The sequence below is a fragment of the Choloepus didactylus genome, chromosome 10 (assembly GCF_015220235.1).
Source record: "Choloepus didactylus isolate mChoDid1 chromosome 10, mChoDid1.pri, whole genome shotgun sequence".
Taxonomy (NCBI): domain Eukaryota; kingdom Metazoa; phylum Chordata; class Mammalia; order Pilosa; family Megalonychidae; genus Choloepus; species Choloepus didactylus.
In genome coordinates, this window is record NC_051316.1 from 108,422,962 (window position 1) to 108,436,790 (window position 13,829).

The window sequence follows — 13,829 nt, forward strand, 5'->3', positions numbered from 1 at the left end:
GGCTTACTATGTACCTGACATTGTTCTAAATGATTTATGCATATGTGAAGTCCTTTAAACCTTACAAGAACCCTATGAGGATTGAGGTAGATACCATTTTTATCACATCATTTTGCAGAATTGCAGTTTGTCACTTGCCTGTTGTCACAAAGTGACAAACAGTTTCACAAAGAAACTGGCAGAGCCAGGATTTAAACCTAGGTTTTCGTTGACCCAGAGACTGTGTTCTTAACCCCAATGCCAGAGAGGTGACGAGGCCACAGCTGGACTCTGCAGCTGCACTCCCTGAGTTTGAATCCCGGCTCCACCACTTTATAGCCAAATGACCTTGAACAAGTTTCTTACTCTCCCTGAGTCCCAGATTGCTCTTCAATAAAATTGTGCTGAGGATACTAATAAAACAGCCATGCTCCATTTCCTCATCTCTAAAATGGGGATACTGATGGTCATACTAATGGTGTGTTAAAGCACCTGCCACATGCATTAATTTGGGCATTTAATGGTTATCCACTATGTTTAGACCACTGTGTTGGGGTCAGTTGTGCTACTGGATGATGCTCCTTCTGGCACCATTGAAGGACAAAATAGCTAAGACAAGATGCTGCCAGCTTATAATGCTGTGCACACTGATGAATATCACCATCTCTGGGGATCTTCTAGGTGCTGCTGGATTTATGCTAAGGGCCTCCCATGCACCCCCCACCAACCTTCACCTAGTCTTGAGGGAGAGGAAACTGAGAATCAGGACAAGGAAGGGACCAGCCTTGTTCCCGCTCATGGTGGGGTGGCAGAACTGAGATTTGAATCCAGGTCTTCCTGCCTCTGAAGCATATGCCCTTTGCCTCGGCTCTCGACGGCCTCTCCCAGGAGAGCTGAGTGTCCAGCCCAGTAAAGCGCCCGGCTAAAGCAGGTGTTCTGTAAAGTCCGTTTGTTCGTGATTTTTTTCCATTATGGAATTGACTTTGTAGCCACTTGATCAGAAAACCCACAGGGCCACAGCCACCCTGCTCCTTTCCAGATAAAGCTTGGAGGACGCTGGGCACCTCACCCCCCACCCCTTTATTCCTCCCTTTTATCTCTCTTGTCACCCCTTGACCTCTATCAGGTTTTCACCTTGTAGATCGTCTGTGAAAATTCCCTAATAGATCCCTGTGACCTCAACTCAGCCCCCATTCAGATCAAGTGATGACTTGTGAAATCGTCTCATTGAATGGTTGAGTCCCCAAATCCATCTACGCTGGCTTCACCATGGGCAGGAAGAGAAAACTTTGTGGATGAGGACACTTTCCCCTGGGCCTCTTGTAAGAAGGCTAGTGGTCAACAACCCATCACAAGTGGACAAATTAAAGGAGCATTTGGTTGGTTCATAGGAAACATGGGAAGTAGAGGAGTCTGCTGAGGCCCTTAAAATTATATATACACTTTGTGGACAATTGATTGTACACTTTGGATGATTGTATGGTATGTGAATATATCTCAATAAAATTGAATTAAAAAGTTATATACACACATACACACATTTATATATACACACACATATACATATACATTTACATATATAAATGACCTACCTGTGATATATGGATTCAATTTAGAAAACTTGGAAAGCCCAGAAAAGCACACACACACAAACAAAAAAAAAGCACTGATAATATCGCCCCCCCACACCTGAAATAATCCCTGTTGACAATTTTTAATTTGTTTGTTTGTTTGTTATCGTTAGAGAAGTTGTAGGTTTATGGGAAAATCATGCCTACCTTTTTGACAGTTGGATTCATGTCTTTCTGGTACCCCCAGTGCATCTGTGTGTAAATGTGTATTAGTGATTCTTTACCAAACATAGTTGTCTAGCCTGCTTCCTTCCCATGTAATGCATCATAACTATTTTCTCATCTTGATAAATGTTTCTAAAATATGCTTTTTAATGACTGTATAATATATCATAGTTAACAGGAATGTGATTGATTTAACTAATTTTTTCTTGTTGGACAGTGTTTTTTTTAATATTATGCATATTGCTACTTGAAACATCCTTGCACATTCATCTTTTAGCATGTCTCTGATAATTCCTTGGGTTTCTTTCTCTGGGTGGTATTGGCTCAGAGGATAGGCATATTTTTAAGGCTTTAATAACTGTTGCCAAAATGTTCTTTGGTGGGAGTTTGTTTTTTACAGTCCCTCCAACCATTGTTAGCAGTTGTGAGATCCCTCATTTTTCTCCAACCTTGTCAACACTGGATATTATGTTTCTTTTCCATCTTTGCCGGTCTGATAGACCAAAAGGTATCTATTTTAATTTGCATAATTTCAATAGTGAACTGTTGAACTCCTTTGCATGCTTACTGTGTATGTATATTTTGGGTTTGTAATTTATTCACTGATGTTCTGTGTCCATTTAATCACAAGAGTTCTACATTTTCTTTGCCATCAAAATCTTTTTCTTTATGATGTCTGCTGAGGAGGTTCTTAGGAGGTTGGTTAATCCACCTTGAATTCAGATTTTTTTAGTCTGAGATTAAGTTAAATTGGAAGCCCATCACCCGAATCAACTGAGAATGTGCAGGAAGTGATAAGGGACAAGGATATGAAGAGACTAGGAGGAGAATAGATGCCATCAATTTATCTACTCCTGGACTGAGAAAATGTTACTGATATAAACAAATTCTCCTGGTGGATGTTTGTCTTCTGGACATCAATTCTAGATGACAGAACACAGCTTTGCAAATCCATGGAGGCTCATCTCAAGCAATTATATTTATGACTCCTAGAATCTCGTTAATTCTTGCTTAAAGGAAAGGGAGAGAAAATTTAAAAGAACATTTTAAGGCAATTTACTTAAATTATAAGAGACTAAACGCCAGGCTTGTTGGATAACTGAAGAATTGCATTAAAAAGAAATCAATATCTTTCTGGAATCCACTCTGTCCTCATTTTATGAGTTGTTTTGCAAAGGGACAGTCACTCTGTCACCTTCTTGCAAATTTCTTTTACGTTATCCCCCAGCTCAACATTTTCCCCCTTGGATTGTGTCTGTTTTTCCTCTTCACACAGCCTGAACTCACAAAGACATTTAAGAGCAAAGAGAGTGGAGAAAAGGGGATTTAAAATGTCCAGGTCCCTTTTGTAGCCTCTGGCATCCCAGGTTCCCAGAGCTGGAGTGAAGGTTCCTTCCACGTCTTCCCACTGAGCCTGTGGAGAAGGTCAATCTCATAAAGAAAAGGGAGTGAAGAGTGAACCGTTGATTTTTTAAAACCTACTTTGTAAGCCCCAAATTAAATGCAAATTTAAACAACATTAAAGAAAACCAAAAAGGGTTTAAGAAGATACCAGTATTTCCAACCTCCTAACTAGTCATCATCCATTTCTTGGCCATGTCTTCTGGCCTTTATGGAGTCACATTTTCTCATGGTTTAATCACCTGCTTCCCGTCCTTTTTGTTTTGTATATATTTTGTCATGTTGTTTCATGATCCTTACGTGGAGTTGACTTCCGGAAGGATGTCTCGCATGGGCAGAAAGATCCTGCAGTCACTCAGCAGCTATGCCATCCGGTCAATTTAGCTCAGGATGCCGCAGCTCGGGGAGGTGAAGTGGCCACACGGAGAGGAGCAGATGGGCCACGTCATGGCATGGTCTTGCTCTGCTCCCCTGGTGGGCACACAGATGCCAGGACACCACTGTGAAGTCATGTCTTTTTTTTTTTTTCCCAAGAAATACCATACCACTACCTGCTTATGTCATCATTCCTGAAGAATATTGACTAACAATGTTTGCACTTTCTTTTAAGGGAATGTTTTCAAATGTCATGTGTTCTTAGACCAAACTTGGCAGCAGCAAGGCCCTTCTGGGAGTGGGGGCAGAGAGGAAGGGAGAGAAAGCAGAGCTCTTGCCGAGCACCTGTGAAAGAGATCTCTGCCTTCACAAGCGTTTAGAAGGTACCTGATCCTAGAGATGTGCTGACTTTAGCACTCATTTGTCCATTGGCAAATGTTATATTGAGTGCCTACTATGTGATGGGTGCAGTTAAATACCCTCTTTAAACTCTCTTTTTAAGCATCTCATTTACTTATTTGTTAATGCATTTACAATTAATATTTCTGCTTGACTTGAAAAATAATCGTGTGGCTTAACCTAAAAAGCACATTGCTTAAAAGAACAGAAAAATCAGAAACCATATTGGAAAGTGTGCGTGTTTGGGTAATTTTACCTGTGTTTTTATTTTTATTTTTTTTTACTTCATATTGTAGTAACCAATGTAAAACGCAGAATTCCCCATTTTAACCACCTTCAAGTGTACAATTCACTGATACTAATTACATTCACAATATTGTGCTGCCCTCGCCGACATCCATTACCCTCCCTTTTTCATCACTGCAAACAGAAACTACTCACCCATTAAGCTATAAATCCCTCTTCCCGCCCTGCCCCCCTCCCCTGCCAACCTATAACCCACCATCTGTCTCTATGAAGTTTGCTGCTGCTTGGTATTTCATATAAGCGAGATCATACTGTATTTGTCTTTTTTGTGTCTGACTTATTTCACCCAACGTGATGTCTTCAAAGTTCATCCATGTTGTAGCATGCATCAGAATGTCATTCCTTCTTACGGCTGAATAATATTCCATTGTGTGTATATGCCATATTTTGTTTATCCAGTCATCTGTTGATGTTCACTTGGGTTTCTTCCACCTCTTGGCTATTGTGAATAATGCTGCTATGAACACTGGTGTACAAATATCTGTTCAAGTCCCTGCCTTCAGTTCTTTTGGGTGTATATCAAGAAGTGGGACTGCTCGGTCATATGGTAATTCTATTTTCAATTTCCTGAGAAAACACCAAACTGATTTCCACAGTGACTTTGCAGTTCTATAGTGCCACCAGCAATGTATAATATTTCCCACTTCTTTGTATCCACATCACCACTTATTAATTTCTGTTTTGTTTTTCTTTAAATAATAGCCATCCTAGTGTGTGAAGTGGTATCATTGTGGTTTTGATTTGCATTTCCCTGATGACCAATGATGTTGAGCATCTATTCATGTGCTTATTGGCCATTTGCATATCTTCTTTAGAAATATGTTTATTCAAGTCCTTTGCCCATTTTTGAATTGGGCTATTTGTCTTTTTGTTGTTGAGTTGTAGGAGTTCTTTATATATTCTGGATACTAAACTCTTATTGGTATATGGTTAGCAATTATTTTCTCCCATTCTGTACTTTGTCTTTTTACCTTCTTGATAGAGCCCTTTGAGGTTCAAAAGTTTTTTATTTTGATGAAGTCCCTTTTATCTATTTTTTCTTCCATTTCTTGTGCTTTTGGTGTCATATCTAAGAAATCACTACCAAATCCAAGGTTATAAAGCCCCCCCCCATGTTTTCTTCTAGGAGTTTTATGGTTTTAGCTTCTATGTTGAGGTCCTTGATCGATGTAGAATTAATTTTTATATATGGTATGAGATAGATGCCTCTTTAAGAGGTAATACCCACATATACAGATGTGAAGGAACTCTAAAGACAGAGTACTAATTAGAGCTTCACTCTTATGCATGTGGATATCTAGTTTTCCCAACACCATTTGTTGAAGAGACTATTCTCTCCCCAGTTAATGTGCTAGGCACCCTTGTGAAAAATTGGTTGGCCATATGTGTGTGGCTTTATTTCTGAACTCTCAATTCTATGCAATTGTTCTATATGTTTATCTTTATGTCAATACTATACTGTTTTGATTACTATGGCTTTGTAGTAAGTTTTGAAATTGGAAAGTGTGAGACCTCCAGTGTTGTTCTTCCTTTGCAATATTGATTTGATTATTTGGGGGTCCCTTAATCTGTGTTTGTTTTTTTTTAATCTTTAATAGGGATAGTATTTCATCTTTTAATTGAATTCTGAGCTTCCTAGCAACCAAGACAAAAAGGGAAATTAGTGCATTATTTAGATTCTATTAGAGAGCTCATCATTACTTCAGGAGAGGTAAAATTTCTCATTGGTGATAAATTCCAAGAGGAAAGCATCCTGCGTTTCTTCATTGTCTTTCACTTTACGTGCAATCACCCACCACCTATCTTTCATACTTACAGACATATGTGTGACTAAACCAGATGATCTCCCTGCCTTCCCTGTCTATTGAGAAAGGGAGATAAAATAATCATTTGAATAAGGAAGTAGGTTGAGTTGAGTACTTTCAGGGAGAGGGAGCAGTATGTGCAAAGGCCTGAAGTGGAAAAAGAGCTGGGAGCACATGCTACTATAAGAAAGTCCTGTGGCAAGGGTGGGGGTCAGGGACCAGGAGATGAGGCTGGCCAGGCTGCAGGGCCAGCTGCACAGGCCTTAGATGTGGCCACAACAAGGAGTTTGCATTTTCCATCAGAGGCAGTGGGAACTCACTGAGAATTTGGGGGCAAGAAAGGGACAGGGTCCATTGCATTTAAGTAGAATCCCCTCTCTGCTCTGTAGAGACTGGTTTAGGTGGCCAAGAGAGGTGGTGGAGAAGCTGTTGCAGCTAGTGGTCTCTTTAAGAGGTAATTAGCACACATATAGATGTGAAGGAACTCTAAAGACAGAGTACTAATTAGGGCTTTACTTTCTCATGACATTAAGATAGGCCGTGGGGGCGTAAAGTCCTTGTCTCCATCCTCCCTGGAAGCCGGGAACGCCTTTTCAGCCTGTGTGGCTGCACCCGGCACTGGCTCAGGGTTCAAGAATCTGAAGGGCTCTCCGCTTATTCACATGTTACCTTTGCACATCACCTTGCAAGTCCCATGTCACCTCTTCAGACCCTCCCCTTGTCCATCCTGAGGGGCTTAGACACAGGGTTGTCCTTGTGTTATCTGAACTCCCTTGAGCCCTGATAAGAGGATGGTGTGGAGAAGGGGCATGTGTTGGAGTGGCTGAAGATTTGAATCCAGGCCCTGCTTCTTAGAAGTTTTATGACCTTGCATAAGGGACTTTACTACCTAGGGTCTCTTTCCCCATCCTTTGCCATGGGAAGATTAAAAAGTGGCCATTGCGTTTATTTTTGCCATTATGAATAATAATAAACATCATTTGCTAAGCATCTGCTATGGCAGCACTGCTAAGCCCAGTGTAAAGGGCTTTGTGTACGTTAGCTCAGCAGTTTTCATTTGGTCCTTGCAATGACTCCATGCGATAGACATTAGTATCTCCGCTTAATGGTGGGGAAGCTGAGGTCCAGGGCCAGTAAGTCACTTGTCTGAGGTCTTATCCCTGAGAAGGGGTGGAGCTTTGTTTGCGAATGGCTATCAGGTATACCCTCCACTGGAAAACTCTTGGTGCCTCCTACCCAAGGTCACCACTAGGTTACTCTTTTGATTTGGGTGCTTTGCAAATATTTGGGGCCCAAGATTTAGCCCCTAAACCAAGTTGGAAGATGGAGTTAAGATTTGTCTAACCTGGGAGATTTCCGGAGCCTGTTGAAGACAGCGCAAACATGAGTGAGCACTGCCTTGGGAGGAGACCATTGGGAAGCCCCCATACAGCCCGGTTCACAAGCCCCAGGGGAATATAGGACTTTTGTAGGCCCAGGTGTCATAGTGCTGCCCCCTGCAGGTGGTTGCAGGAACGGCAACCAGGGGACAGGCCTGCCCTAGGAGACACTCTCCCAAAGAAACGGGACACACCCACCAGCCCCTGCCCCAAGAATTCCACTGCTTTTCTCTATTCTGGAGAACTAGATTCACAGAGCTCCAAAATGCACGGACAAGGATGTTCAATGTAGCACTTTTTGTTCTGGCAAAAAATGAGAAACATTTTGGTGGCGAATTCTTGCTTGGAAATAGTATGCGGTGCAGGAAGAGATGCATGTATCTTTGTACTGGAGAGGAAAGAGTCTCAAAATAAATTTTTAGCTGAAAAAAAAGATGGTAGGAAAAAGTTCAGTGTGAATTAGCTTCTGGAAAAATCAGACAGCCACATTTTTATATACACATGTACACGTTTATAAAATGCACAGAACAAGTCGGGCAGGACAGACAATGAAACGTAACAGTGGCTGCCACAGATGGTGGTTTTGAGACTCCCAATCTGGATTTTCTGGTGTAAAATATCTAACCCTTTTTCAGCTCTTACCTAGGTTCCAGGCACCAAGTGCTTTACACCTATTAACTAGTTTAATTGTCACAACCACCCTGTGAGATAATACCACCATTATCCCGTCTTAAGTGTGGGAAACTGGGGCCCAGATTGGTTAAGTACCTGGCCCAAGGTTGCAGGGTTGAGATTGAAATCCCCTGGCTCCGGAGCTGCTTCTCTCCCTAAATTTCAGGTATGCTCACCTGAGTGTGGAGAAGAGTGGGGTGAGAACCTAGGGCTGCCCAGTGCCAAATCTAATGTGCACTTTTTCTATGGCTTAGTTCGAGCAGATCCCTGCCATATAGAAAGCTCAGTAAATACTTTGTTGAATGAACAAGAGAATACATGAGTGAATGAATGAGGAGCAGGGAGAGATTATAAAGAAAACAACATGTGGTATATCTCAAGGAACCTGTCTTGTAGTCTTAGGGACAGGATGTTCACATGTGACCCAGAAGCCTGTAGTACAATGGAACAAAATATATAAATGTGTTGGGTGCTTCTGGAGAAGGAGAGTATCACTCATAATCAAGGAAGGCTTCCTGGAGGTGGTGGAACAGGAGCCATGCGGAGAAGGCAAGATAGATAGAAGTGTGGATTAAAGGAAAGGACATTCTGTAGAGGAGGGGGGTTGGGGAGAGGATAATGACTAGGGTACCTCATGTATTTGTGTTTGTGTAGATTATAGGTTTCGAGAATGTCTATGGCTTGTTTTGGGGAGAAGGAGCTAGCAGACTCAGGAGGGGAATTATCATACATTTAGTACCTCCCATGGGCCAGGGCATATATGTATGGGGGGGCAGTTTACATTATCTTAATCCTTACAACAGTTGCATCTTAAATGCAGAAACAGGCAGAGAGAGGTTAGGAAACTTGCTCTGTGTCACACAGCAAGTCAGCAGCTGAGCCAGGATGGGGGTGTGTTGTGTCTGAACCTAAAGCCCCAGCAAGGCAAAGTGGGGTCAGGAAGAGCAGGTGTGCAGCATCCTTTCCTACCTTCCTTGGGCTGCAGGTCACTAACCTGGGCCTTTGGCCAGCTCTCCTCCCTGAGATTGCATATTTCTGTTCCCAAGAAGAGAAAATCTTGGCCCTCGAGATCTGTGCCCTGAAATAAGCCTGGATGACTCACCAGCCTCTCCGCATTTCACACTATTATGCGTCCTTACCTGGGACTTTTCCAGAACACTTCTTTTGGACCCCCTTCCCCCCACTGACCACAGTCTGGCAACCTGGTGATCCCGTGGTCACCTCATGCCTCCACTTTGGTGCAGGAGTTTGAACACAGAGCGTAGGTGTGTCTGCAGAGTTACCATGCATTGCCTGGCTCTGTGCCCCTCACGTTGATTTCTCAGGCCCTTGCTGAGTAGAGAATTGTGTCAGCCTGCTCTGCGATTTGGGGGTTTCGGAGTCTGCTCCAAAGAGCTGAATGAGGCAAATCTGCCTCCTGAGAGCATTAATCCAAGTAGCAAGTTATTAAGGTTGAAAACATCACATATAATTTACATTTACATAATCATAGTGTGCTGTCTGAACAGTCTGAGCCATGCCATCTGCCGGGTCGGAGTGAGGTTTCTGTATGATCTGACTTGGCAGAATGTAGACAAGCCCCTTGGTGAAGTTCCATCGATAAACATGCGGTAACAAGCCTGGGAGCCTTGTGCTCTGTTGTCCGCCCCTCCTAGATCCCACCTTTTTTCTTTTTAGCCATAGTTCACTTAATTCTTAAGTGAAAGGTGCTGTGCTATTAGGACTCCTCTACATAAAGTGAGAGTGGAATGATGATGTTTTTGCAGGAGAGAAAACAGAAGAACAGAGAGGTTTGGTAACTTGTAGCAGGCAGCACAGCTCATAAGCAATTGATTCAGGAGACTGGTTGACCCTGCAGGGTTGTCACAGAGGAAGAGTGGTGTGGTTGACAGAGAGCCACCAAGATGCACAAGTTGCTTTAACGTAGGTATTGGATGTGACTTACGCTGCAGGTAGCTGTCTACAGAGGGCAGGGACCCTGGCCCTCGGGTGCCTTTGATGATCCCCTGCTGCCCATGAAAGAGCCCAGTTGGGGGTGTGTATCCCACCACACCTGAGATGCTCTATCTGCCTTTCTGGAGTTTTCTTAAACCCTCTTGATGCCTTCCAACTGAAAAGGAACCTCAGAGCCTGCAAGTTCAAGGACCTGATAACAGCCCCAGGATAGTCCCAAGCACTTGAAAGGGGGAAACTGAGGATGGTTTCCCAGGCCCAGGCATTGGGGGCCTGGGAGGCCCAGGCCTGGAGTCTATCCCTGCATGTCCCAAAGACCCTGATGTCTCCACTGCATGAACACCATATGAGTAAGTACTGCCTTTCCTTCTAACTGCAGCTGCAAACCAGAGAGACGGAGAATTTAACTTGGGGCAGAACCTTGGCAGTCAGGGAACCCAATCTGCGCAAAGCTCAGTGGCAAAACTGAGGCCCAGCGAGTGGGAGGAGCTCGCTCTAGGCCACTCCGCAAGTGCGTGGGTCTGTCTCAGAGACCAGAGCTCTTCCTAGTTTGCCATCGAGCTATCCTAGAAGCCTGGGCCCCAGGGATCAAGGTAGCTGTGCTGATGAGCATGGACGTCTGGTGGCGTGGTGACCAGGGAGAATTAAGCAGGCAGCTCAGCTCCCCTGAGTAATGAATTCCTCTGCCTAATGCTACCCTTTAAAATAAGCCAATGGTGGTTTGTAAAAATGGAGACTAGAAGGCAGAAAGAATGTAGATGCTGACTTCCTAGACCATCCCCTTCCCTTCTAGTTAAATTACGGAGCAGGGATGGAGCCTTTCCTGCAGAATTCCGATGCCCAGTGCACCGGGACCATGTGTTCTAAGAATCTGCTTCCGTGTTGGAAGTGCTGTCTCAGAATCTTGTTTTCTTTGGTTTTGCCAGAAAAAATAACAAGGCAGCAGGGGATGTTCTTGTTCTCCAAAACCCTGACACTGACAGCTCACATTTACCACCCAAAGAAGAGCCAATAGCAGAGGTTCTGGAATGTTCTAACCTTGAAAGGTCATCAGGTTTTCTGGTCCCACCCCCCTGTGATGAGGAAACTGAGCTGCAGAAGGCCTGGGGCCGGCCTTTGATGTCCTGGGCTACACCTCTCATACTTGTACTGTATCTGTCCTTCCCATCTTGGGTTCTCAGGGACCTTTCTGTAAAAGGTTGGGGGCAGTGGCATGTGGGAGACTGAGTGACCTCCCAGGCCTTCTCCAGCTCTAGCTCTCTGTTGTGTTCTCATCAGAGGCATTAACCTCCTCTCCATTCTCAAGGTTGCTGCTTGCCTATTTCCAGGACTGACCAAGAGAATCCTACTGTTGTTGGTAATAAAGAATACAAATGATGCTCCATGCACTTTTTTATTCTCTCACCCCCCTCCTTTAATTTTCTGCTGATGTCACCTGCCCCTGGGACCCTCTTTCTACTTTGCTCTACCTACTTGGTCCAGGCTTCCTTCATCTTGCATCCTAGACTTAACAATTTCATTTTCCCCAACCATTCTGTTGGGGGAGCTCCAGGAAGTGCTAAAAGGACACCGTAAATCTATCCCTGCTCATCTTAGCAAAAATCTTTATTAAAATCAGAATTTTGGAGAGCGGCTATCCTCTTCTTATCCCTCCGCTGGGGACTGGGATTTGATGGTGGAATTAAAGGACCAGGAGCTCCTGGCTCACTTCCTCCTTCTCTGGTAACATTCAAATGCTGGAGCATCCAGAGGCACGGCCAAGTCCGCCCCTTCACATGGGCCCAGCCAGGGCACCTGCTGTCTCCAAAAGCTCAGCCCTTGGCCCATTTTGTCTGTTGAAGTCTTGGGAAGACAGTGGAACTGAGTGTGTGCCAATTCAGGGCAAGCTTGGGGTAGCCAGAGAGCTAAGTGCACCTCTGCCCTCTTTAAAGAATACAACTTTGTTCTGGTAATGAAAGCCACATACCCTCATTGTGGAACATTTGAAAAATCTTGAGAAAAAGGAAGAGCCAAATAATAGTCAGCTGTAATGTTACCAGCCGGGGAGAAGACTGCTAGCATCTTGGCATATTACTTCTCAGTTTTTTATTTCCTGTGTGATTTCCTCTTAACGTAACTGAAACCATGATGTAGACATGGTATTTATCTTTTTGCCCCCACTTAACATTAAAATACATCCATATTTCCATGGCATTGCACACTCTTTGTACATATGATTTAAACGGCAGCATAAAAATTTCAGTGCATGTATATACTATCATTTATTCTAACAGCCCCCTGTTCTGGGCATGTCTGTTTGTGCCAGTGCTCAGCTGCCTGCTTCTGGAAGGAAACACCTGCATTTCAGCTACAGGTGCATTCTGGGAAAGCAACATGGCGGATCTTAGCTTACCCTCCCTGCCCCCAGGCCTAGAGTTCAGGCTAACCCTCTCCCTTTGGCTGTTCCATCCCCAGGATGGAAAATGTAAAGGTCGTATCTCCACTTGACATTCGTTGCTATGGGAAAGGAACTGCCGACTTGCGAGTGGGCAGGTGACTTCCCCGTGCTTTTTCACCTAACTCACAGGGATCTCTTCCCCACAGAACTGGATTCCATGAGCTAATGCATGTGAGGTGCAGAGCAGAGCACCTGACTCGTGCAGGCATTTTATAAATGTTAAGCTGGTGTCATCGACAGCATCTGTATTTCTTCACCCTCTTGTCTGGTATTCTGTCGGGGTCCCCAAGACCACCCTCAGGTTCAGTGATTCTTTGAAAAATCCCAGGACTCAACATCTAGTCATACGCACAGCTAAGATCTATTACGGTGAAAGGATGCAAAGGCGGAGTCAGCCAAGGGAAAAGGCACCTGCGGCGAAATCCGGAGGAACCCGGGGACCAGCTTCCAAGGGTCCTGTCCCGCAGAGTCGCACAGGACGTGCCTCAGTCCCCCGACGATGCGTGGTGACAGCACGTGTGAGATATTGTCTACCAGGGCAGCTCATTAGAGACTCAGTACCCAAGGTGTTTATGGGGTGGTCCCCCAGACACCCTCTGCCTAGCACATGCAAAGACTCCAGATCCCAATGGGAAAGCAGGTGTTCTGCCCAAGCCGCAGTGTTTGCATGCATAATCCAGGCACCGTGAGCCGCCCAGTTAGGGATGACGGGCCCCTCCCCAAACCCCAGTTCCCAGACACCAGCCAAGGGCCAACCTGGTTTGTAAGCAGCTTTTTAAGGTTAGCAGTCTCGGACCTCTCTGTGTTAACTTATTTCTGCACAAATATCCAAAGAGATCACATTTTTCGTGTTTGAACCCTTTCAAGATATGGGTGGAACAGGTGTCCCCCGTTTCCATGGGACAGAACCAAGGCCTGGACAAGCCCCCTCCAGGTGTGGAGTCTTGAGAGGAAGTCAGGTTCTGGGTAGCAGGAGGGTGTCTCTCTCCACACGTCCCGTCACCTGCTAATCGTGTGTCCCTCTCTCTAGGCTCTGAAGGGTTCCAAGAAGCTGGTGCTGTCCGTGTACTCAGCGGGACGCATCCCCGGGGGCTACATCACCAACCACATCTACACCTGGGTGGACCCGCAGGGCCGCAGCACCTCTCCGCCTGCCGGCCTGCCCCCGTCCCGCGGCGGCTCCCTGGGGCAGCGCGAGGGCGACCGGAGGAGTGGCCTGCACCTCCTGGCAGAGGGGGATGAGAAAAAGGTGAGCAGAGGGCTGTGGCCAACCCAGAACAGGGGGGCTACGTAGAGATGGGAAGAAGGGGCTGGGTCCTGTCGGGCC

The 13,829-nt window shown here is 44.9% G+C and overlaps 1 protein-coding gene across 4 annotated transcripts in view; it reads left to right on the forward strand.

The window, feature by feature from the left end:
* The window catches only part of WHRN (whirlin), a 99,123-nt gene that overhangs the window by 11,610 nt on the left and 73,684 nt on the right, over positions 1 to 13,829 (forward strand). For all 4 annotated transcript variants that reach the window (XM_037796933.1, XM_037796935.1, XM_037796931.1 and 1 more), the window contains exon 2: positions 13,533 to 13,751. In XM_037796933.1, the coding sequence (XP_037652861.1) occupies positions 13,533 to 13,751 (219 nt within the window). The remainder of the gene's footprint in view (positions 1 to 13,532; positions 13,752 to 13,829) is intronic.